Genomic DNA, 25,759 nt, shown 5'->3' with positions numbered 1-25,759 from the left:
TTCACGTGACTTCCTGTGGGTGCTTGCATTGTTCATCCAGGCAAATGAACCATTAACTTAACCATCTTTTTTTCATGGGTGTTTGTGTTGACTATGCAGGGCTTTCAACAGAGACCACTGTTTAAAAGGGTCCCTGTTTCAGAGCTTAATCTTAATGGCAGTGTTAACTAATGATAACAAGCCTGTTACAAGCAGGAACAATTTTCAAAATATTCAAAACATTTATATAAAACACACAGTACACAAAATACTTATAGTGTGTTATACACTTTTTCATTTTCTTTTATTTCTCAGCACAGGGAAGAGCAGGACCTACAGTATTCCTATAGTGTTAAGAACAAGGGTTTAAAGTGACACAAGAGTAATGTGTTTTACACAGTACCTATTGCTCCACAGTATATCAGGAGCAGTAAACAATGTGAAAATAAGCCCCTGTGTTGTTCAGGTCCGTTAATATGTGTTGAACAAAGCAGTGAACTGTGTACAAGGCTGGTTTTGCTTTGCGCATTCTATTCTTTTGCTTTGAGAATTCACTTTTGTTTTGAGAATTCTTCCATTGATGGTGTGTTAGCAGCAGAAGCACATCCCCTCTGATGAAACGCTTCTCATAACAAACGTTGAAGGTCATAGTGTAGATTTTCCCCGCAGCTAGAGGAGTGGCAGGCGAATTTCTTCATTCTAAGGACGTGCACAGCACAGCTGCTGTGTCCAGACCCTCTGATTGCGGGCTGTTGTGAGTCACCCCACATCTTCCTCACATTCCAACTGAAGGTCGCTAGCTCACTGCCCTTTTCCTGCAGATCCCACAGCCTCTCCCCCTTTCTTATCTTGTTTGTTTAATTAAAGAGTGTAAGAGGCAACAGCTTCCAGTAAAGGATGGGAGAACAGTGTGTTAGAAATACATGGTGCAAGAGTAAGTTAGCGAGCATTCAGCTTCAGTAGCTCTGCATTCCTGCACACACTCAGATAGGATGAGTGGGCGATTGTGACTTCATTGTGTTTGGAAGTCATTATTGCTTTTCTGACGGTCCTCTTTGAGCAGTAGAGAACAACTGCACATCTTCACAGGATTCATAAAATTTAGTTGTTTCTGTACTGTACTTGACTGGAAGCTACAGATGTAGTTCACATGCAGTCTACTTCAGTCTATTGATTGTGTTGTTTAACCACAAGGCAAGTGAGACACAAAGAAGAATAAATGTCTGTAAATGTGTGCAGTTACTGTGGACTAATTTTGAATAAACCAGTTGTTATCCACCTAATGAACTCCTGTCACTGAGCACTGATGCAGTTTAGCTGGACTGCTCACCCAGGCAGAGTTGTGATGCCAGAGACACTTTGTTAGCAGTCAGTGGACTGGATTCCCTCCTGCTGAGACTGTGTATATGGGCAGGGTTCTACCAGGCCTGACACTCCCCTCACAACGCATGTTCTTAACATCCACAATCCGGTTAAATGCAGAATATTGTGGAAATGGAGCGTAGCACATCATTATGAGTGAGCAGTAAAGTAAAGCATTGGGGAGGGTTGAATCAAATCATTTTAGAAGCGTGTGGGCGAGTGTGTGGGGGAGTATATGGGGAAAGTGTGGGAAGAAGTTGGAAAGGAGTGAGTTGCAGGGGGAGGCTGAATAAAAAAGCCATAGCACGCATCTATTACATACAGATGAGACTTGCACAGGAATTTTAATTTAGCTGGGCTTATTTAAAAAGTTATGAAACTGGGATGTTCTGCGCTGTCATTTAAACTGTAACTTTTTTACAGAAGAGTGGGCTCTTAGCCATGAAGGCATTTTAAATGGGTATCTGGCTTCTGCCCTTCTGGCCCCCTGCTCTTGCGTATGGAGCTGTTATGACAGAAAGCTGTGCTCTGGCTCTGGGGGTTGCCTACTTTAATACTGGAACATGAGCTCATGAATTTGTTGTACTTCTCCTCTATTTTGCAGGAAGGACACAGATCTCCTGCAGATTTATTACTAGTATATCATGCCGAAATGAGTTTTAAAAGTGACATGTTATTGGAAAAATGATTTGTTAATATAATTCATGTTACAACATTTCATTAAATTGGTTGGGTAAAAGGTTTGTATTGAGTTTGTTAATGTTGCAGCGGTGTACATGTGGAATATGTTTACTGGTAATGTTCTATAAGGGCCTCTGGATATGGGCTCACTCTGGATTTTGGTCCTGAATAGAGAAATTATTCACTTGTGCGTGCGTGTGTGCGTGTGTGTGTGCATGTGCATGTGTGCGCAGCTGGATGGCCCAGCGGGCTACACCACTGACTTCCGTACAGGAGGTTGGGGGTTTTCAATCCGGACCAGCACATCTCTGGTGTGATCCCTTAGGCCGCCTACCTCACTAACATTGAGAATTCGAAACAAGTCACACTGGCTCACACTGACCAGTGCTTCTCTGGTTCACATCAGATGCTGATGAAAACTGGGCTACTGAAATGCAAATACAAGACACTCATGGACGAAAGTGAAGAAGAGAGGACTGTTGGAATACTACTACGCAAGCAACCCCAGTGTGAGAAGATATATGCAGAGGATGATGAAACCCAAAATATAGATTAACACCGTAACAAGTAGTAGCTCAGTGTTCCAACAGCTGATGTCACAACTTGCTATGGCAAGGTCAGAGGGGGATATCGACCAGACGAGATAAAAAAAATTATGGCCAAGATGGGTACCAAGTAAAGATGTGACTGCTTCACCATGGACGGTCAGTGTGACCATCACTGAGACCAACCATCTTACAAGATCTCGAAAAGATGTGAAGGTGAAGGCGAGAAGGAGGGAATCCAGTGGTTCCACTATTAATCTAGGGGCTGTGACCCCCAAACTGGGAGAAACCCAGGAACAAACTGTCCAGAAGAGTGCTGTAATATGCAGGATCCTCAAGCTCACAGGCCTGTGGTAGAGGACCCGAGCTTGAAGGAGAAAGAGGAGGGCGAGTGGGTAATTTGATTTAACATATATATGGAATATTGTATACAAATTGATTAGTTTCGGTTTATTAAATGTGTAAAATTGTTTGTTTATTAATTTAAACCATAAGGCCATAACAACATTTTTTTAACAAGTTGAAAGGTATGGATTATTGTATATAAATTGTCTTTTGTGTTTTTGGACATGAGATGTTTATGGTTTAAATAAAGGTAAGTTAAGGAGGTTTCATTAAGTTTTATAAACTTTGTTATAGTCCAGTATAGCTTACAGTCACTAACAACACTGGGGCATTGCACTTTTTCCAAGCCTTTTGTCATCTGCAGCTTTTCTGTGTGTGGAGATTTTCAAACGTCAAAGAATGACATGAATGAAAATGGAACGAATTTTGTATTACATAAGAAGTAAAACAAAATGTTGTAGAAGTTATTGGCTACTTCAAGATCACTGATGGTTGTTTCAGGAATATCTCACTTTTTTGTGTGTATTTTGCCTTGTACAGCAACCTTGGACAAGTGAAAGGCACTTTATAAATAACATCATCATTATTATTATTATTATTATTATTATTAGTAGTAGTAGTAGTAGTAGTAGTATTAACAGCAGTAGGAACAAACTACAATAATTCTTTCTACACCTTTGGCAAATAAGCAGTGCCTCTTTTTAGGGTTTGTTGTCCTTTACCCACTTTTTGTGAGATGGTTAAGGTTACATGCTTCTCTTTCCCAGACAAGTCTCAAGTTGTCATGCTGGTTTAAGACTACCAAGTCCAAAAACATTCAGAGCCAAAAGCAGAACTCTTGTGATGCCTTTCATTTGAACTATTTTGTGCAATGGATATGCAACCAGGAATATCACTTTATATAGGTTATGCTCTTTTGTTCTGTTATTCGCCTAAAATGAGGACACTTTGAACAAAAAGTGCTTTTGTTTTACTGTGCCGAAGTCGTTTCCTGCCATTCACTAGCTAGGGTGTAATTGTGTCTAATTCTTTTTACTTTGACCCTGAACTTTGCCCTGATTGCTTCTCTCAGTGTCAAATCTGATATCACTAGTCCGATAACACAATGAAACGGAAGTTTTCTAACAACCCGAAACTAAATAGCTGGAATGGTTATGAAACAAACTAATGTTGAGACTCAATAAAACATTCTGTGTACTTGTCCATTTGAATAATTATCTTTTCTTTACCTGCTTTGCCTTGTGCTGCTCTACAGGTTAAGCATAAAACTTTATACATGGGCTTGGTCCTGTTGCATGACAGTGTGGGAGATGTTTTGATTAAGCACCACTGGTGCTAAAAGTATGATTTTTGAAAGTGGTTCATTAGCTCTCACTCCCTAGCCTGCATAGAGGAGTGTGAGTGGGTTCTCCCAGGCAGTGGTGTGGGTGTGTGGGTGTGTGTGTGCTTGGAGGGGGGTTCTGATGCTGGGTCAGTCAGTGGCACTCTTCATAAAGGCCTGAGAGTGCAAAGAGGCCTTTAAATCTGCCCACTGAACAGCGGCCTGACAGCCCTGCATGGGTGAGCCAAAGTTGAGATAAAGAAAGCTGGATATATGTGAAGCAGCTTTTGTTTGGAGATCCTCTGCTGGGCAACAGCAGGGAGTCATCATTTCAGGCTCTCATAGTGTCATTGACCCTGTGGAAGAAGGGCCTTCTAATTTTACCATTTATAACTTCACCAATATTGTTCAGGTTCTGCCTCAGATATAAATCTGTCCTTTTTCAAGTTGTTTTAAGTCTTTGTCCACCACTCCCTTCTGCCACTGTCTTTAGTCCCTTCTCCATAGGAGCTCAGCCACTAAGTAGCACACACACTGGGAACAAGTGAATAATTGAGATTAGGGCTGTGTGCACTCTCGAGCTTGTTTTGCTGTAATGTTTTCAGCATAACTTAAGTTGTTTTTCTCTCCTCATCTCTCCCAATTAGCAGCAGACGGGTTTAGTGTGCTTCTTGCAAGCTTATGGCACTTTTATTGTGCCTTCCGCATCAAGTCAGGCATTTGCACGGTGATAAAACTGCCAGGTTTCGATAAGATAATCCTCTTATGAATCAAAGGCCTTTTTTCTCCTGCCCCTCTTTTCTTCCTTCTCGCTCCCTCTTTTTACCTCTCTTGGCTCCTTTCCTACACTAGGTACCATTACCCAGTGCCTAAGGTATTTTATGTACAGTTGACAGTTGGGCACAACGAGTTTATCGGCGAGGGTCGTACTCGGCAGGCAGCACGACACAACGCTGCGATGAAAGCACTTCAAGCGCTGCGGAACGAGCCCATTCCAGAGAGACCACCTCAGGTAACCTTCGCACTCCATTACCACCTCAGATAACCTCCCTCACTCTGACAGCACTGCTCATCTGTAAACACTTAACATGTTCTCAGTTACTGTGGTCTGTATAGATCTTTCCCCATACCTGTACACTATTATACTTGGTGTGCATCTGACTCAGACCCCATCAAACAGCGAAAGATGGCCTTACTGATGACAAATTACCCACTTTGTACTTTCCTTTTATAGCGTTCACCTTGTTGATGTGTCTCCTCAGGTAACTGTCTCTCTCTCTCTTTCTCTCTCTCTCTCTCTGTCAGAGTTTGGGTAGAAGCTACTGCACACAATGAACATTCCACTCTCTGTAGCCAACTCCATACTCCCAGCCTCTCACTTAGTCAGACCTCCTTAAACGTGATCTATAGGTTTTAGGTAACTTGGCCTTAATACTGCTATTCCATATAAATTACTTAGGCTGCTTGCTCAAACGCCAACTCTGACGTAACCCTCTTTTACTCTGTTCTTAACCAACTTGGCTAATGTGTAATAGCCCTCCACAGCTTCTGACCAACCTGAGGCACATTTAAAGACACATGCCATGGGTATATGTATACTTCTTCTCACACACATCTCTTGTTATGTGGCCCAGATTCCAATACAAGCACTCACTGGTTCTCATCTAAATATAAGACAAAGAACCGAAGGTAAAAGAAGTGTGTTTTGTAAGGTGAAGAGTAATTGCTGTCTGTCTGTTTTGAGTTGTCATCACGAGGACTTTTTTTGCTCAGACACACAGTGATCTTTATTCCACTGCTGTGCCTGTTTGTGCATAAGAACAGTAAATTTGGGCAGCCTTGCCTACTCCCATAGTAGTTAGTGTGGGTGCCCCCTTGTTTGTTTAGTCAATATCAATAGTTATAACTGTCCCTACTTTGAGTACTGATGTTTAAAATTTCTACTATTTCAGAATATTTTCTGCTAAACATGTTTAGACTAGTAAGAGTGATATGAAGCCTGAGGATTGTAGTGTTTAAGTTGCAACCTTTTTTGTTTGAGTTCTTTGTTGTTGTTGGTGGGTTGTGTTTTTTTTTGTTTGTTTGTTTGTTTTTTAATTTGTCAACATTTTTGAAACCTGATGTGTGGTTTTGATTTCTCTGAAAAAAAGGCAGCCTTGGGCCATCCCTCAAAAGGCTGATCTGCTCCACCGGAAATCAGATTACATTTTCGTTCTACTGGCTAGCATCAGTGGAGGTTATTTAAACCGCGATGGCATCTCTCTTGTTCAGTCTTGCTCCTCTTCAGTCTTCATAATGAATTCTTTGTTAGGTGCTTCTTCCGTGTATTGCTTTACAAATTGAAGCATACCATGTTCATGTACACCCCAGGCAAAAGTGTGTTCATCTGTCAGACTGCTTACTGTTGGTCTGTATCACACAAGCGCGCACACACATGCAAATGCACAAGCAGTTGTTCTCTGTGACTGTGTGAGCTAGGCAGATGTAAGGGTCAGAGCACACAGTAACACAAGTCCACAATACAAGGCTGTAGACTTGAGACTGTCCAGCAGTCCTTTAAGAGTTCACACACACTCGCAAACACAGTGAGACCCAGATTTGTTCCTGCAGGCAGACCCTGAAGACTTTTGTCTGCACTTACACAGCATGCACACACACACAGCACACACGCAGCACACACGCAGTCCCAGATTCATTCCTGCAAGCTGTCACTCTATAAATCAAACAGTTTTATATATAGAGTTAAAACTTACAGCCATAAACTGTATCCTGAAACTGTGCAGGGGAAGAGAGAGAATCGAGAGCCTGTGACAGCAGGGTCCTAAAAGCTTCCATCCAAGCAGGACTGATGGAAACGTGCTGACAGATCACATTTGTGCTGTTCTGATGCATAAACTGAAATGTTAGTTTAATTACACAAAATGGATCTTTAAACTAAAATATTTTCCCCACATCTGAGAAGTGAGAGCAGTGTTTCCTCTTTTGAATATGACAGGAAAGTTAAATCAAATCAAAATGATTGATATTGAGTATTGTTCTTTAAAATGTACTTCTGGTCATTTAAGTGAAATTTGATGTGTAAGTTTTAATGAAGTATAATAATATCTGTAATAAGATCTGCTAATCCACCTGTGTTAATGGTTCATTTACTGGTGGTTAAAGTTAGGCTGTGGGTAAAGGGAAGCTGTCCCAGAACTGTACAGAAAGCAGGTCAGAACCAGAGGCTGCTCTAACAGTGGGCCAATCTGTTGTCCTTCGTTCTGGTAACCTCCAGGTAATTCTTATCCTCGGGGGGGGGGGGGGGGGCGGGGGGAATGGCAGTTAGAGAACCAGCTTCCTGCATCGGCCATCCAACTGGGTGACAGTTAAGACAAACTGCACTGGGGGAAAGTTCCCCATGGCAGGGATTTATAGAGGAGTTAATACTATACCATCTCCTGCCATGTGAGCTTGTAATGCAGTCCTGCGGAACCCTTAGTTCATTAGAGGTTGGTTTCTCTCACAATCTTTCACTGTTTATAATCTGAATATGCTTATTTCTGTGTCCCTTATGTGAATTTTTTTATTTTCTCCTTTGTGTTTGACTTTACAATAAGATGATATATGGACAGAACAGGTTCTCCTGTGGACAGGCTGGATCTTCTAGTAGTGTACGTCTCATGTCATCTCAGGGACGTGTTCCTTGCTTCTGTTACCATGGGTTTGTTCATAACGTTTATGGACCCAGATCTCTAGAGCTGCTTTGTCTGTTCTGAACGGCATTTTATTAACAAATAAAATGAAAAACAACTGGACCAAGGTCCCTGTTTTTGGCCAGTTTGGGGCTGCAACAGCAGATGTATGTGTTCTGTGTTTAACTGCTTCAGGGTCCAGAGGAAAAGAAGGGTTTGGAAGAGAACACAGATGCCAACAAATCAGAGATTAGCCTGGTCTATGAGATTGCACTCAAACGCAACCTTCCTGTAAACTTTGAGGTAAAGCAAACACACTTTCATTGCAGTTTTTAAAAGATTTTTTATGACTTGATGTCTGTGACAGTACAGCTGAAAAAAGTACAATGGTAAGTCACTCTATTTCAGAATGAATAATAAAATATAGTAAAATTACTATCATTGAACATTCTTTTGCTAATCAGTTATTTCAGAAAATTGGCTAAAATATCTGTAGTGTATCTTTCATGCATTTGCCATGTTGTAGTTAACAAACTGAATTTCATTGTGAATGATGGTTACCTTATGTAACTCCTGTTTTACATTTGTATATTTCCACATTAGAGCATTTAAAAACAACTTCATTCAATAGACAGGAAATGATACAACCTGCACAGTGGAGAAGGGTAAGGTAGGGACTCGGTCACGCACCGTCACAGTGACTTTAAACCAGTCCCTGCTTTAGATATGTAGTATTGGCAGCCCAATTTGAACACAGAGGAAGTGTTTGGGAGCCAGTGTTTCGACGCATAAACAGGCCGGAGCTTCTGCTGCTCTGGAGAGCTGAGCCGGATGTGTGCTGTGTGTGTAGGTCTGCCAGCCTGATGTCTTCATTATGTAAAGCGCTTTTCCACGCCTGTCTCCAGACCTCCATTCTGCAGTCGTCAGCTCAGGTTTAGCAAATGTTGTGCTTGCCAGAGCGTTCCTGACATGTGTTCCACGAGGGTCCTGTGTATGCGCATGCAGTGTATTGCATCTAGGGACTAAATCCAACTTTATTTGCACATGATGTAGTGTTTTTGTTCCCCTTAACTTTTTGACCATAATTCAGCCCAAAGAGCCTGGAGTGAATTTTGCTCATGTCTGATCTTTTCAGGAATTTTGCCCCTTGACATTTTGGGAGAATGTGTAGTGTGTTCTTTTTTTTTCCAGTTTGAATAAACATTCAAACCGAGGTTAAGTGTTACAATATGAACAGGATGCGGAAAGTGGAAAAAAATATCGGTCTTGCTTCATAGCAATAGGAAACTGTTTGAATATTACTCTATTTCCCATAACACAATGAGAGTCTTCTTATTTGTCATCATGTGAAGTAAAAGACCATCTAGGACTACACAACATAACTTTTGTCACTTCTCACGGCATATCGAACAGATGTGCTGAGAGATATTGATATATAGCTCTGAGCTTTTGTATGGATGACACATTGCAGAGAGATATAAGAGGGAAAGACCTGGGCTGAGAGCCACCCACCATGTACATAAGTAGCTTTCTCCAGGGCACACACATCAACAAGCCATACAAAAGAGCCATTCTTCAGCCTGTCAGTCTGACATTGTCCCACCCTGGCCTGATATCCTGCCTTTTCACTAAGATGAAGATACCAGAGTTTCTTAGGCCCAGATCCTCCCACTAATACCCTATCCCCCTCACAAGCTTGGGAGGGATGGCGAGATCAACCTCAAGTTACAGTGTTTCCTCCCAACGAACATGATCCGTGTCGTCAGACGCACCAGACAAGAGTACAGACAGTAGAACTGGCCACCATCAGACGCAGGCATCAGAGTCCTCAATGAAACTTCATCACCGTGTTGAAGATTCCATGTCGTCTGTTGCCAGTGACGATGGCTTGTCTGCTGCCTTGGGCTGCTAGTGCCAGTAGCTTTGCTGAGGGGGTGTTCACTCACCGAGACAGTTGTCTGCTGGCTGCAAATCCTACCACCACTGTTTCCACTAGCACCAGCGACTATGAGAACTGTGTCAGAAGGCTAGCTAGCTCACAGTGGCTCCAGACTTGTCTAGGCCTATTGTTAACAGGGTTGGTAAAGTTACCGTAGTCTATTCTTTACATATTTAATCAATTCTAGAGAATCTAAAGAAGAAGGTAAGTTGATGGGAGAGTCTAGAACACTGATGTGTATCTAAGCTCACCCAGATCTGTTGTTCCTCAAGGTCCTGGAACAAACATAGAAACCTTCAAGCTCAGACTAGGCTGTAACTTTCCATTTGAGTTTGGCTCCTGGGAGATGCTACTGACAAGGGGAATAGTGATTAACTGCAGTGATCTGTCTGGTCACATCAGGCAACATGAAATGAAGACTTGCGTAGCCTTAAAGTCCAAGTTATAGTAGGAGTTAAACTGTGTAGAAATGTGTAGAAATACATGGGCTCTTCTTCCTAATTTGAGCATCAGTAAGGCAAACCTAACCCAACATGGATGTGACTTCACCTTTTAACTGCTATAAACATTTCATAGCTGCTGAAAGATTCCTTTATGTAATAAACAAAATAATGCATCCAAAGCATTCCTTTGATCATCTGTCTGCCATGAGACACTGCAGCTTGGGCAGACCAAAACCCCAGCTAAGAACATTCTGCTTGTTGTCTTAGCGTAATGTAAAACACCCTGCTCCTTGTCATAACGTATTGTATTTGAAGAGATAAATGTGCTGCTCTCATTGGTGTGACAGACCTTGCTGGATTTTCATGAATTAAAACCTTATGATTGTTACTTCTTTTCAACCTAGCCATTTTTGTGGGGAGAGATAGAATGAATCCAGCATATTTGAGGACAAAGATCAGTTTAGCATTTTTGTTTTTCAGTGCTTTTCTAAAGCCATGAGCAAAGCTTAGTGATTACATAGAGAAGCTCTGAACTCTTGTGTAACAGTGGAGTGTGATGATCAAATCCGTTCTACATCGGGGCCTTGTAAATATTGGGTCATGACATTCCAACAAATGTGTGTGGAATGCAGAGTGCTCTGGGTTTTGCTTCCAACCGGCTAGATAAAAGCTGCTGAGGAGATCGCATTCTCAGTCGAAGATGACTCTCAGATGAAAGTGAATCTGATGCTCAGATGAAGATAACTCTCAGATGAAAGTGAATCTGATGCTCAGATGAAGATGATTCTCAGATGATGACTCTCATCTGAAGATGCTCAGATGAAGATGACTCATCTACAGTCACTTCACTTTGCTGTGCTCAGTACAAAATTGTGATCTTTAGTCTGGAGATTTCACTGGTGGTGGGACTGGTTATGAACCTCCATTAGGTTTCATTCACACAGTGCCTAGAACCAAACAAGTGGTTCTCTGCTCTCCACACTGTTTCATGTATGTGTGTATGCACGTGTTTGTGTATTTGTGTGTGTGTTTCTGAGTGAACAACAGAATAATCGTGTGTAGGGCGAGAATGTGGGGAGTCTCAGGAGAGGGATAACATTCACTTCAGACTGTGTGCAGAGAGAAGCCAAGCTCAGGTTTTGTGTGGGTGTGTTTGGGTGTGGGTGTGTGGGTGTCTGTGCGTCTGTGCGTGCGTGCATGAGCGTGTGGGTGCGTATGTGCACGCCTGCATGGGGGTCATCTGTAAACCAAGCCTCCCAGCGCTGAGCTCGCCTGCTCTGCAGCCCATCCCAACAGGGACACGGGAAGTGAATATGAATGTACAGGAAGTTAATCGAATTGTTAAAGAAGAGGGATGTATGTCAGAATATACAGTGTCCTTTAGGTTTTCACACCTGATTGGCTCTTAATCTCACTTTGTCCTGTGGTGTGTGCTGTTGAACTGCTTTACTCTGTTCTGCATCCTCATATCTGCAGCCTTTGTTGGCAGGTGCTGAAAGAGAGTGGTCCTCCTCACATGAAGAGCTTCCTGACGCGTGTAACTGTGGGTGAATTCTCTGCTGAGGGCGAGGGCAACAGTAAGAAGTTGTCCAAGAAGAGAGCTGCCTTCTCCATCCTACAGGAACTCAAGAAACTGCCATTCCTTCCAGTGGTGGAAAAACCCAAAATGCATTACAAGAAACGCCCTAAGTCCATATTAAAGGTTTGCCGCCTTGTGAGATCAGTACGTGCTGAAGTGATGCCGTGATTTGATCCACGTACTCATTGTGTGCCCTCGCTGTCAGACAGGGCCTGAGTACGGGCAGGGCATGAACCCCATCAGCAGACTGGCTCAGATCCAGCAGGCCAAGAAGGAAAAGGAGCCAGAGTACATCCTGCTGTCAGAAAGAGGAATGCCTCGCCGCCGAGAGTTCATTATGCAGGTATGACCATAGAAAAGAAAAAGAGAGCGAGAGAGATGACAGAGGGAGAGGGAGAGACTCCTGAACATGTAGTGATAACCTCCCACTGGGTCATCTGTCTTAATCAGTGTGTCTGTCGCCTCCACAGGCTCTGATTACTGCTGACCTTCATCTCCGTCAAAGTCACACACACACTCACCGGAACTTTGTCTAGCCTTCGCCATTACGAGATGATGGCTCTTAATTAAGCTCATTTTCAGAATGACATCCCTAAGGGAAAAATCAAGAATAATTGCTTTGCTCTACAGGTTTTGCAAAGCTGTGTGTGCGCGTGTGTGCGCGCGCGCGCGCGCATGTGTATATGCTTGTGTGTGTACACTGTACTGTATGTGTTTGTCTCTATACTGTGTGTGTGTGTATACTTGTTTCTGTGTGCGTGTGTATTGTACTGTGTGTTTGTATGTGTGTGTTTACTGTACTGTCTATGTACAGGCTGATGCAGCACCTACAAAAGTTGATTTTTGATTTGTTCTGAACCACAAGCTTATTGTTGAAGTGTGCAAGTCCCCGTTGTCCTAGTGAAACGGATCTTTTGGCAGTTGAGCATTCTCCGGCGTCAGCCCGATCCTTTATGAGTCTGGCCCAGGCTAATGCCCATGGGTGTAGCGTGGGTCGTTAAAACTGAAGTACCAGCTGCTCGTAGTGTCCTTTCCACTGATATCATTCGGACCTTATGTCATGCTCCAGGAATGAGGCCTCCTGCATGCTCAGGAGAGCTGTTCTTCACCGTGCATCGCACCCTCTGCTCTTATATGCGAGGATGTGGGAATTTCTGAAAACACTTTGCCCATCAATTAATCTCATTATTTGCCTCAAAATGTACTGCCTTTCAGTCTGTACTGCCTGTCTGTCTGTACTACCTTTCAGTCTGTACTGCTTTTTTTTGACTGTGCTGCTTTTCAGTCTGTATTGCGTTTTACACTGTATTACTGTGCAGCTCAGTCAGTCTGCAGCCGTCCGAAAGCTCGAAGCCTTTTATAAGTTTCTTCCATCTTGAAATAGTCCAGCATTATTTTTTGAAGGTTTATGTTTTTAATGAAATCACTTTTGTGAAAAAAAAACAAGAACCTTACCTAATGCCATTTGGTATAGCAGTCATAAAATAATAAATTTTGAAAGACTGTTTAATAGGTCCAAAATAATTGATGGCTAAGATGTCTGAACATGACTTTATCAGCACAGAACTTACTTTAATGAACAAATATAAATATAAAAATGTATTAAAGCCTGGAGCACATGGCTATCAGAAAGCAAAAACTGCTTACACAACACAGTGAGGAAAAAAAATATGGCATATCAGAGCAATGAAAGCTAGTCCAAGCTTTAATGCATTCCCAAAGAATTACCCTGTTTCAATCTAATAACTTCAGCAATAACATTTGAATTAAGTGGAATAAATCATTCAAAACACCACACACATGCGCACGGGTTCGCGCAAGCACATGCACTGCAGGTTTGCTTTGCGTAAGCCGTCACATCCTGATTGGAAGAATGCTATTTCCCTCTCTGTGGTCTGTTAATCCCCGTCTTTTATGTGAACAGTGTGTTTGTGGGAGAGAGTAATGCACCATGCTCCTCTCAGCACTGCTCTACACACTACTTCTGTCTGCTTCTTTTGTGTCTCCCAGTTGCTTCTAAGATTTCCATACTGTTCCCTCCCAGGCTGTCGGCGTAAATCCGTTTCTGTTTCCGGGTTCCAGTTTTATACTGCTACCTGTTGGACAGTCAGGATTACACATGAGCTGTTATTTGTTTGTTTACGGCCCTACTCAAACATACCACTTAGTGTAGAGATTTTTCGGTGATAACTTCAGCCTTCTTCTTGTGGTTGGTACATTTAATTTAAGAATATTTGACACTGATGCATTTAGTTTGCTTTTCATTTAGTTCACCTTTAATTTACTTTTTTGGATCTTGACTTCAGTGCTTTGATATATTTCATTTATTTTTGATTATTTCACTGGACAATGATTTTTGTTTCTGGATGAAAATGCACACATATTAAATAAATGTAATCCATCTATAGTAATTGAACAATGAGTCAGTCTAACAAGCAAAACTGGGATATTGGCACAAAACATTGTTTAACTGCTGTAGTCATAGTGAAAGTCTGAGTTTATTACATCACGGTCTTCCTTCAGCCATTTCCACTCCTAACCCATAGGCTGCCGTGTGTTTGTGCTGTGCTTGGTATGCTTGTGTGACCAGGTGAAGGTGGCTAACGAGGTGACCACAGGCAGTGGACCCAATAAGAAAGTAGCCAAGCGTGCAGCAGCTGAAGCCATGCTACTGCAGTTGGGCTTCAAGGCCTCCGTCCCCCTGCAGAGCCCACCAGACAAGGTGCAGGACTACAGCACATGCACTCTCCACAGAGCTGGGACTATATACACACACACACATACATACACACACATAAACAAACACACACACACAAAAAATCTCACACATTCACAAACACACACAAAAATGCACGTGCACACACAAACTCTCCACATAGTTAGGGCCACAAATGTTATGATGGAAATTTTGCGGAATTGGTCTAATATTTTATATTCAGTCAGAAAGTGCAACTCTGACTGCACACACACTCTTCATGTAGGTATGAGGACTGTAGTCTTCCCACACACACATGCAAGCACATGCACACACATGTTCTCCATATAGCGTTGGTTGAATTGTGTATGTTAGCAATTACATGTTTGCATACATGTTGATATTTGCCTGTGGATCTTTTTTTTTTTTTTTTTACATTATACAACTGCCAATATTTGCCTACTTTGTACATCCTGTCTAAATTTCAATCAGATTTAGTATAAAAACCTGCTCGGTGTGTGTGTGTGTTTGTTTTGATGCAATTTAGTTTTTTATACTCCCTCTTTCGACGCAGGTCCATCACAATTTTGTTGCCATGTGGCTCAATCTAGTGCCGATGGTCTCTGTCTGATGGGATCAGTCTAGAGCAATTTGTCTGACATGCATGAAAGTGGTTACCTTGACTGACACTCTCACATTTTCCTTCTATATCTCTCTCCCTCCTTCTCTCTCTCTCTGCTCTTCTTCCTGCATGTCTCCCTACATTAGCCACAAATGGATAACAAAGGCTGGAATGGACAAAGGGCAGCCTTCCCTGAAGCTCCTAGTAACAGTAAGTGTTTTTCGCCGTCACTCTTGAGATGCTATGCTGGTTAATCTATGTTAATCTATGTTAATCTCTGTTCAGTCACATGACGAAGATGTGGAGAGTCTGTAGATTTGCTCTGTTCACACAGGCTTATATGACATATACACACACACACACACATATATACACACACACACACACACACACACACACACACATATATATATATATATATATATATATATATATATATATATATATATATATATATATATATATATATACACAGACACACATACACACACACACTTTAAAGCTGTCTGTACAAACTTTACTATTTCAGTACAATTAAAACATTAAAAAAGTATCTACGTTGAAAAATTAGGACATTTACATGTTATTGTTAAAGTGACAACCTTTAAACATAAGTATTTAACATAGGATTACATTTTTTTGTTTTTGTTTTTGTTGTGTGTGTGTCTCAAAAAAAATAAACATACAGTACCAGTCAAAAGTTTGGATACATTTGCTCTTTGTTAATTCTTAGTATTTTGTGCATCTTAGAAAAACAGTGAAGGTATCAAATGAAATAACATAGATGTGATTATGCTGTGATAAATAAGTAGCCTTAGATTCTCTTAGATTTTAGATTCTTCAAAGTCACCTGCCTTTGTCTTGCTGTTGTCTTAACCAACTTCATGAAGCACCACCTATGATTCTCACATGGCGAATACTTGTAGGCTGAGGGACTGCATTTAGTCATTAATGAGTTCACATAACGGATCCCATCAACGCAAACTGAGCTACAATCAGCAGTATAAAAGAAAGCCAGTGTGATCTGGGAGGTCTGGGTTTAACTACAGCCATGTGTACCTCACGCAAATTGCTTTTTGATGCATCTCTGTTCTGCATCAGATGTTTTCCAGTATCTGTCAGGGACATTCTCAGAAACAGCACATGCACTGAACATAGTGTGAGCTGATGAAACTTGTTTGTTTACTTTACAAGTGCCATTCAAATGGAAACATTCATTAGACCATGTCTAATCCTCAGTTACAGAGACAAAGACTAACACACACACACAAACAATCGTGCACAAATGTACAAACATGCACCAAACACAGCACGGAAAGCTGTTAGTTGCAGTTTTAGAACTGTGGACTTGAGTACATGGAATGAGTCTCCTCTCTCCCTTTCTCCTCTCCCATCTGCTCATCTCCTCTACTCTTCTCACCCTTTCTTTTTTTTAGTTTCCTCTCTTCTCCCCTCTTCACTCCCCTCCCTCTGCTTTCCTTTCCTATTACTGGGCCTACACTGGGGAAACATTTTTGGCTGTGGTAAAACCCTGGAAAAAAGCCATTTTTCAGCTCCAGCTTATCTCAGTGCTGTTGTTAGACACTATCTATCTCCAGACCCTCTCTATAAACTTTCCCCACCAGAGAGCTTTTAATGTCAGAATAATGCCCACAAATTTACAGTCTCTGAACATTGCAGCATCTTTGGAGGGCGCTGACACGTTCCAGAGCAGATCCGTGTCAGTGGCCTGAAGTTCTGCGTTCCTTCTCTACTTCTTAAGCGCCAAGATTCTCCCAGGACCTACCATGTGTTCTTAGCACACAGGAAACTTGATGTAGGTTAAAGGCATCAAGAGTGGCAGCCTGTCAGGGCATCTGGGTGCTGGGTTTAGTCTCAACAGCTCACCTCTGTGGTCCTCTGTGGAAAGAGACGGATATTTTGTGTGTCTGAGAATGTGTCAGTATGTTAATGTTTAGGAACCACATGCATTACTTCATCACATTGATTTACAGTTGCAAGAAGTGTGTGTCTTATCTGTTTTAAATCAGAATCTTGGCTGTACACTTGTTCTCCTTGACTGTGCCATTCTCAAACACCTCATTACACTGGGCAGATATACTTATATTGAGCATTTATGTATTTTGTTTTCTTGTTTTTTCACTGATGTAATCCTGGCTAACACCACTGTTTTATTTTCATTTTTAAAATTTATTTATTATGTGTTTCGTTTTGGAGGGGTTGCATGATGTGGTGCATTTTGGTGCATTATGGTTTCATTCCTTAGTTGTTTCTTGTCACTAAACTTTTAGAGCTCTAATCTCGAGGCTGTGCTTGGGTGTCAAAGCTGCCTGATGCTGCATTTTACTAATGCCGTGGTAAATTTGTTAATTTGGTGGACAAAAATAAGTGTGACAGGGTGGGTGGTTTGGCACAACCGGGGGATGTGACATTTAATATTCGCCGATGCTATTGGAGTTTTGAACCTTCTTGCACTACTGCCTCCACAGACCTGCTCCTGGAACAAACACAAGTGCAACATGGCACTTTTCTCACTTCACCAGGCACATACAGTTGTCTACAATTTCTCACAATGGGATTTTGCTCACAAACATCAACCCACTAAAAACAATTATCTACTGTTTTAAATTATTGTAATAATTAAGTGATTGAAACTTTTTTTTAAGGAAAAACAACTCTATTGCAACTATGAAAAAAGAATCAGACAGTTATCATGTCATTAAGCACAGAAAAATATAGAATGTAGTCATGTCAATTATGTAACTATTAATTCCATCCTCTTCACAGTGAACTATTATTCTAATAAAACAATATAACAATAACAATAATCATAGTTGTAGTTGTATTATCATTAATATATCACACTATATATTTTGGCGTAACAACTCTGTCAGTATTCCCTAAGAAGTATGTCTGTTTCCTCACCTGTGAAATGTGTTTTGACGCTGCCGTTTCTGAACACATACTTGCTGCCATTACAACTGCACTGTCTCCTGTTCACACTCTAAAGGGTACGAGAGGAGTTAATCTGATTGGATGTTGCGGCGGCATGCCTAACCACACCTGCTGATTTGTGTATGCAGTCTAACCACACCTGCTGATCGTGTATTCATAATCACTATAATCCATATGTCATAATCTGGCCTCTGTTTGTAATTTGGTGCCTCTGCCACCAGTCATGAAAATAGCAAACAACATTTCTGCCATGCCCACACACATCTGCACTGCGATCGTGTGCCTTATTTCTACGCTTGCACTGTGTCCATAAAAATAGAGCCCTTAAAATGTGATACATGTGAGTCTCACTGAAATGTCCTCTGGAGACTCCTGACGTGTGTGTGTGTGTGTGTGTGTGTGTGTGTGTGTGTGTGTGTGTGTGTGTGTGTGTGTGTGTGTGTGTGTGTGTGTGTGTGTGTGCGCCATCTTCAGCACAAAAAAGCAGCATAGACAAACTGCAGAATCTAGACAAAGTCCAATGTTCTCAGCCAGTCTGCTTATGTAAAATCTCAGTTAGATCAGGTGTTAGTCCTGTTGAGTTGAGTTGCATTGCATTGTGTTGTTGCGTTGGGTTGTCTTGCATTGCTTTGTGTTGCGTTGTGTTGTGTCCCAGCAGCCTCTCTGGTGGTGTTCAAAATGTGTGCAGTGCAGCAAGCACAAACAGGAATTACCACTGATGAACAGCTGCAGAAGTCACATCCTCACTCCTCCTGTGCAGCTTTAAACAGATCCAGTACTGGAGTGAAAGTGCAAATATTCTTGATTAAAACATTACTCAAGTAAAAGTCGTCCTTCATTTATATTTCTATATAAGCCACCTTGGTTTTTTTGAAAGGTGCTATATTACTTCTTATTCTTATATTTCTACAGTTAAAATCACATTAAAAATAGATAAGCAAAATTTCCTCAAACTGGTTACATTTTCAATTATGTATTACTGATGATGAAGACCAATGGTCCAATTCACCACACAGCATTTTTCAAGCACCACCACAACGAGCCTTACACTAACCCTCCACCAACCCTATAGCTGTATGCCTTAGCCTAAACCCCCTCAAACCCTACAGCTACATGCCTTACCCTAACCCACCTCTAACTCTAACTGCCTTCTGACTTCTGTATGGGTGGAACAGGACAAACTGTTCAGTCAATTCATAGGTGCACAGTGCTATTATACGTTTGTTTAAAATGCATCATATTTTTTAGATTTTTAAAAAACAATTCCAGGAGTGACGAGACATGCTGCTGAAAGTAGTGGAGTCAAATGCAGGATAATTAGAAGTTGTACGGTGTAAAAATAGGCTCCCAAAATGCAAGTGCATTTTAATATAAATAAATAATTCATATAAAAGCTGTATTTTGTTACGGTTGTTGTTCCTGACAGCCTAGAAACAACATAAATTAAAAATATTATTAAATGTGTACATAGACTGGAGTTTGCCTAGGGTCCTGCATGATGCGTTTTAGTGTAATGTGAGGACTTGGTCAACAGGGCTATATCCTCCCTCACGGAGCTTGCATACTTTCTCATTTGGGATTCCATGGAATTAGAAACAAATGGGATTTCACATTTTGACATCACATTCTTTTCTGTGGGGTGTATTGTGTCAGCACAGTATTGTGTCAGCATCCTGAATTGTATGTTGATGCAATGACCTTATCATTGGCTCTGTAGCAATTTTTTCAACAACTTAATATGTATAAATGTAGTAAACAGGATGCTGATGTTTCAGCAAATTCTGGCTGTCTGTCTGACTGTCTGCAAGATCATTTAAAACTTTTAATTGACATTTTTCCTTGCTAACCCAAACATAGTCTTCTCTTTCTCACTCGTGCACATGCACACATGTGCATGCGTGCGCACACACACACACACATACATATATACATATACACACACAGAACTACATCTCTTGCTACTGATTGACATGAGATTGTGTGCTAACACCGGTGTGCAGTAAAAATTCTTCTGTTTCTCTTTGTCCCTCAGCACAGAAGGGAATTCTCCATCTCTCTCCAGACATGTACCAGGAGATGGAGGCCAGCAGGAATAAGGGAGGCCCGGGAGCCTCTGTCAGCTACCTAAGCCCTAAAGACCTCAGCCAAGTCGGAGGCCCCTACTACAGCACTGCAGTGGGCAGCACAGCTACTATCGCCCGGGAGCTCCTGCTAGGGGGGAGCTCGCCCACGGCTGAGACCCTGAAGGGCAAAGTGCCCATTCTGGCCTGCGGCTCAGTACACCCTACCCAGCAGCTAGAGTACCTGGCCCGCATTCAGGGCTTTCAGGTAAGGGCTTTCTCTCTCTCTCTCTCTCTCTCTCTCTGTCTTGTGTGTGTGTCACTCCCTCTCTGTCTGTCTCTCTCTCTCTCTCTCTCTCTCTCTCTCTTGCCCTCTCTCTCTCTCTGTCTGTTTGTCTCTCTATTTTTTGCTACCCTCAAATCCAAGCACTGCCAGGTAGGCTGTTTCTCAGGTTTCATTGTGTTTGTGTTCATTAATTTATTTTTATTTTATTTTTTATTGTACATAGTGCATTATTAGTTCCAACCACAAAATCTGATTGGTTGAGAAGCATTCTAATTATATTTATTTGCACAGGGTTTTCATACCAAACACATACAGACGCATTAATTTGTTATTTGTGTTTCAAACTAACTTTACTTGGTAGTGCTATATAAACCATATGCTTTTTGTACTATGTTAGGCAGGCAACTGTTCCTGTTGCATTGCAACAAATTATTTGTTATGGAACTTCTTTTTGGCAGAAGGAATTGCCAATATTGAAACATATAACACTTTGTTTTGGGCTCTTATTTTGTAGAACTGTTGTATAATAGTAATAGAACACTGAAAGCCATGTGTTGGTGAATAACATCATTCCTTTCAGCTCATGTCTGTGACCAAATTGTATCCATGATGTTCTTCACACGCTCACTCTCTCGTGTTCTGGTGCTTAACAGTTTTTACTGAAGGCTGATTAGGAACCACAAAGGAAGAATTTAATTGTGAAGTGCCACTGCCTGTTTCTTGTACATATGACAAAGACTTGATCTATATCTCCAACCACATTAATTAAAGAAAAACCATGTTTGTGTCTGAAAACAGCCTATGTGTGCCTCACTCTTGGCAAGGCCTACTTATTTAACACCAGATGTCTTCTTTTATTTATAAATGATTGGGAAAACCATTTTCTCTTAAGCTACTAAAGTAAACTTTTAATAAAGCATTTTGTTTTTGCTCTGGGCCTTCCTGTGGCCTGAGCGTTGTGTAGCAGCCAGCCGTAAATACCAGCAGAGCCAGTGGAATCCACTGGAAGAAGGGTGTGCTTTGGTGGCTGTAAACGAGAACCTCATTCAGCTCTCAAGGTTATTCTTCCTGAACGGTTCTTGCTGTAGAGTTTTCAAATAGGAGTCACTGTTGCAAGTACTTACACCCCTGCGGGCTTCAGACCTTAGCTAAAGTTCTGACAATAATTCAACCAGAAATATTCATTTGTAATCAATCATAATCATCCAGTCACCAGGGGCAACTATACTGTAGTCTACATAATTTAAGTTTCTTTTATAACACCCTTGCTAATACAATGAACCACTTCTGTGAAATTTTCTTGCACTCACAGCAAAATTTTTTTTACACTTGAGAGACCAGTGTAATGTTCACAACATTATCAGTGCTACATCTAGCCTCTGTTAGCTGTGTGTCTAGCACGTGCCTAGTATTGTACACTTTGTGACACAGCTCAGCCATCTGCACAGCCATTCTGTATCCCTGCATCCACAGTTAGCCAAGATAGGGAACAGGGTTATACACCGGTTCTCTGGTCTGCAAAAGGTTTGTAGAGAAAAAGTAAATGAATGACTGTGAGTGAAAGTAAGAATAAAACAAACAAATAAAAGGGGAGTGTGTGTTACAGGAGAGGAGGTAAAAAAAAAGTCAAAAAGGAAAAATTAAACTACACATTAAACAGATTTTATTAAGGCTACTTTAAAAAAAAAAAATTCCTTTTTGGGATTTTTCTCCAATCCCCTGCCCTCCAGTCATCTCCCATCACACAACAGCTGCCAACCAGAGAGGTGTTCATTTGTCTCCTCCAAGGACTCATCAGGGGGTGAAGAAACACACACGGAGGATAGCGCCATCCACCCCCTTGTTTTTTGTTTCTACACTATTTTTGTTGGTTATTTCTGATGTTTGTTTGTTTTTTTTTTTCTTGACTGACAAGTCTTGACTAATGACAAGTATTTCTGGATGTATACAAGTTGGAATAATCATTCTGCCTGGTTAGCCTAGAGACATGCCACAAACCTTAACCACTTCTCTCAAAAGGTTAATCTCTGCAGAATGTAATGCGCAATGACATGGAATCAAAGAAAGTGGTATTTGTCATTTTCTTGCAACTTAACACTGCTTACCATGCAAACTTTTGTGCAACTTTCACTGCTTAACAGCAGTGTCCTAACCACTAAGATGCAATTAGATTTGCTTTTTAAGTACTTCACATTACCTCCATAATCCCACATATTACTCAGATAGTCTCCATAATTTTGCCCCCACTATTGCGCTTGACAACATTTCTATCAAATGCACCCAAAGATCAGGCAACAGGAACCCTGCAACAGGAGCCATACCGACCCCTGTCTGGGCCCCTGGTTTGGGGGTGTGTGGGAGGGGTGGGTTTGGGCGGAGGGGGCAGTAGAGGGAGAGACCAGGGCTGCTGAGGGGGAAGTGGGTAGTGAAGGCAATCTCTGTGGGAACGCCGTGTTGGTGGAGTACATCAGGTGCACATCATAAAGGGCCTTTTGTGGTGAGTGTGTGTGCTGTGGAATAGAGCTGGGGGCAGTGGAGAGCATCAGGTAGAGTTCATAAAGCCCACCCCCTACCCCCCAATAATTCATACCGGTTTTCAGTCACAGTCTTCATTTCTGTGCATTGCAGCTGTGTATGCAGTGATGATGGTAATAAACTCTTCCCTCAGTTCGGAAAGTTCCTGATAACTAATCATCTGAGGATTTCTTCCCATTCTCTTTCACTCTGCCTCTTTCTCTCTGTAGCCATAGGTTTCAGGGTGTACTGTTTGTGTCTTCCTTTCTGTCTTCATGTGTTTGACACTTTCTGTGGGTGGATGAGAAGGAGGCTGATGGGAACAGTGTCATTTTTCATCTTGACAGAGCAGCTCTCTGATCCTGCCTGTTACCGTTCAGCATCTATATGCCAACTGCCCGACGTGTCTAAAATTAATCACCCTGATTCACAGATGACTGAGGCAGTCACGCATGCCTCCTTTTCATCACAGCTATTATATGCAACCTTATTCATGACAGCCTATACAGAAATTTGGAGTTATATTGGCATTAATATCCACATGTGATCACTAGTCATTAAACTGAAATTGTTTTTATTCATTTATTTATTCTGTCCTTTCTGCACTGCCCACCTGTTTCCATAGTTACTGTACCACAAGGCCATCTATAATGGCGAAGCACTGACTGATCACTACATGCAGTATAATCATTGGGACGCCTTGTTTAAATAACAGCGGTGCAGTGATAGTTTCATCAAAAGTGCTCAGTGCTTAAATTAAGATGAAAGATTTCTTTTATTAGGTAATTAGTATGAGTCTCAATATGACTCACGGCACTCTGCTTTAAGCTATTAATGAACTTCAATTGGTAATATGCCTAAAATAAATTTAGGTCAAATGTAAGAATAGCTGTTTAATCAGCAAAATGAGGTGTCTGTATAATGGCTATAACAGGTGCAGTATCCACTGCAGTGGTGAAGGCCATATTTGGTTAGAAAACCTGATGGCCTCTAACTAGCCTGAAGAAATAAGATCCTGTGTATTAGTTTAGAATTATCAACTACACCCAGACGTTCTAGTTCATTTGTGATTATTAACATATTTGCATATGTAGTTCCAGTGAAATTTTGAAAGACTGGCACCTGAAATGTGAATCTTGAGCAAACTCACCAAACAATGAATGAATTTGGTGCATTATAATTCCCACACACCACTAAAAAAAATGTAGGTCATGTGAGATCTTTAATTAGATAAACAGGATCACAGTGCAGACGTTTTGGTCACTAATGACCTTCCTCAGTGTGTGACACTAGAAATGGGTATGTTTTCAGTGTTTACGGTGTTGAGAGAATTTTGAATTGAACCTCTGTGTGTCTCTCGGGTCAACACATCAGACATTTCAGTATGAAATTTCCACTCTGTACCTTTACGAGTAATAACTGAGGTTCTAGGAAGAAGTGGACTGAATGCAACTAAGACTGAATATGACTGCATGATTAACTAGGAAAAGGTATCCAGCTGTGTTTGAATTACTTCTTCATTGCAATGTCAGAAATCTCACTTTAACGAAAGTAGAGCCTATTGGTCGATGTATGTTTATACCATCTGGACCAGAACATATTTCTCATGTGGCAGTTTGTTCTCTTGCCTTCTTTCTATCCTCTGCTTCCTCCTCTTGCCCGTGTGAAAACCACTTCAAACAGCCTTGGCAGTGTCTAGCGCTCAGCTTAGCTTCTCTGTGGGCTCATGCACTATGTCAACATCAAACACATCATCTGTTCAACCTTCAAAGAGTGGAGGTGTTTGTTTCCATCTCATCTCCCCCTTTCTCCCTTCCTGGACCTGCTGTTTTTGCTGGAGTTTACATTAGCAAACACACACTGGTCATGAGTTAGATTTTTTTTTTTTTTTTGCTGCTTTTTGAAGGCATCTAGCTGTCAAGGAAACGAGTGCAGTTGTTGGGGCAGTCCTGGCATTGTGTTGGCCCTCTGACGTATGAGCAGAAACCTGAGTGATATTACATCACAGTCAAGTCCATTAGGAGAACATTAAATCAGGCACCTTCACAAACAGCTTCAGAAAATGGACACAGAGTGTTTTTTGGACACTGATGATACACTACCAAACCATTGCTGGCGATTACAGGGAATAGTTTTGGTTGGGCTTTTGGGAGACTGTAACTAACTAATTAATTCCAACAACCCACAGAAACTACACTGGCCCCAGATATTCAGTCAGTTTGTCTGATCGCTCACTGGTTGATTTGTTTTCTTTCTTGTTTTAAAGATGTTTACCACATAGTAGGTGAGTAAAATAGCTAAATTACTTTATCAAACTTTATCCACACCATTTTGCTATTAACAATGTCCTTAAACGTAGAGTATAATGTATGATATTTTTAACATTTCAGAACTGCATACAGGATGACAGATGAGTTGCTTGAGAATCAGCATGGCTGAAGCTTCTTTTATGTTTTAGTCTGTAGGCCCATTCAGTTTAATCTACTGCAATTACTTTACTTGTATTCATGTTTATTGCTTAGTTTTAAGGGAATCTCTCTCTTTTTTTTTTTTTACTCATTTGAGATCCTGGAAAAAGGAGGATTGAGTTGGAAGTGTGAGAGCGTGCCTGCATGGACTTCGTTCGGATTGAGTCTGAGCTCATTTATGCATCCTGGAAATTCGAATGCTTTTGTACAATTGCTACAGCTCTTGTACACAGTGCATGTGATTAGAACATTGCATCAGTAGTTTTGATGCATCTTAGCATATTCAGCCATATA

The 25,759-nt window shown here is 41.3% G+C and overlaps 1 protein-coding gene across 8 annotated transcripts in view; it reads left to right on the top strand.

Moving 5' to 3' along the window:
• stau2 (staufen double-stranded RNA binding protein 2) overlaps positions 1-25,759 on the top strand; it is a 65,556-nt gene that overhangs the window by 11,086 nt on the left and 28,711 nt on the right. For 7 of the 8 annotated variants that reach the window (XM_081720546.1, XM_027023972.3, XM_027023970.3 and 4 more), the window contains exons 6-12: positions 5,086-5,245; positions 8,100-8,207; positions 11,776-11,988; positions 12,071-12,208; positions 14,456-14,587; positions 15,329-15,392; positions 20,170-20,465. In XM_081720546.1, the coding sequence (XP_081576672.1) occupies positions 5,086-5,245; positions 8,100-8,207; positions 11,776-11,988; positions 12,071-12,208; positions 14,456-14,587; positions 15,329-15,392; positions 20,170-20,465 (1,111 nt within the window). The remainder of the gene's footprint in view (positions 1-5,085; positions 5,246-8,099; positions 8,208-11,775; positions 11,989-12,070; positions 12,209-14,455; positions 14,588-15,328; positions 15,393-20,169; positions 20,466-25,759) is intronic. The other variant, XM_027023973.3, reaches the window with a different exon arrangement.

This window comes from Electrophorus electricus, chromosome 1 (assembly GCF_041902795.1).
Source record: "Electrophorus electricus isolate QZ-2024a chromosome 1, ASM4190279v1, whole genome shotgun sequence".
Taxonomy (NCBI): Eukaryota; Metazoa; Chordata; class Actinopteri; order Gymnotiformes; family Gymnotidae; genus Electrophorus; species Electrophorus electricus.
Note: the sequence above shows the minus strand (reverse complement) of the source record. Positions and strands in the feature narration are given on the sequence as shown.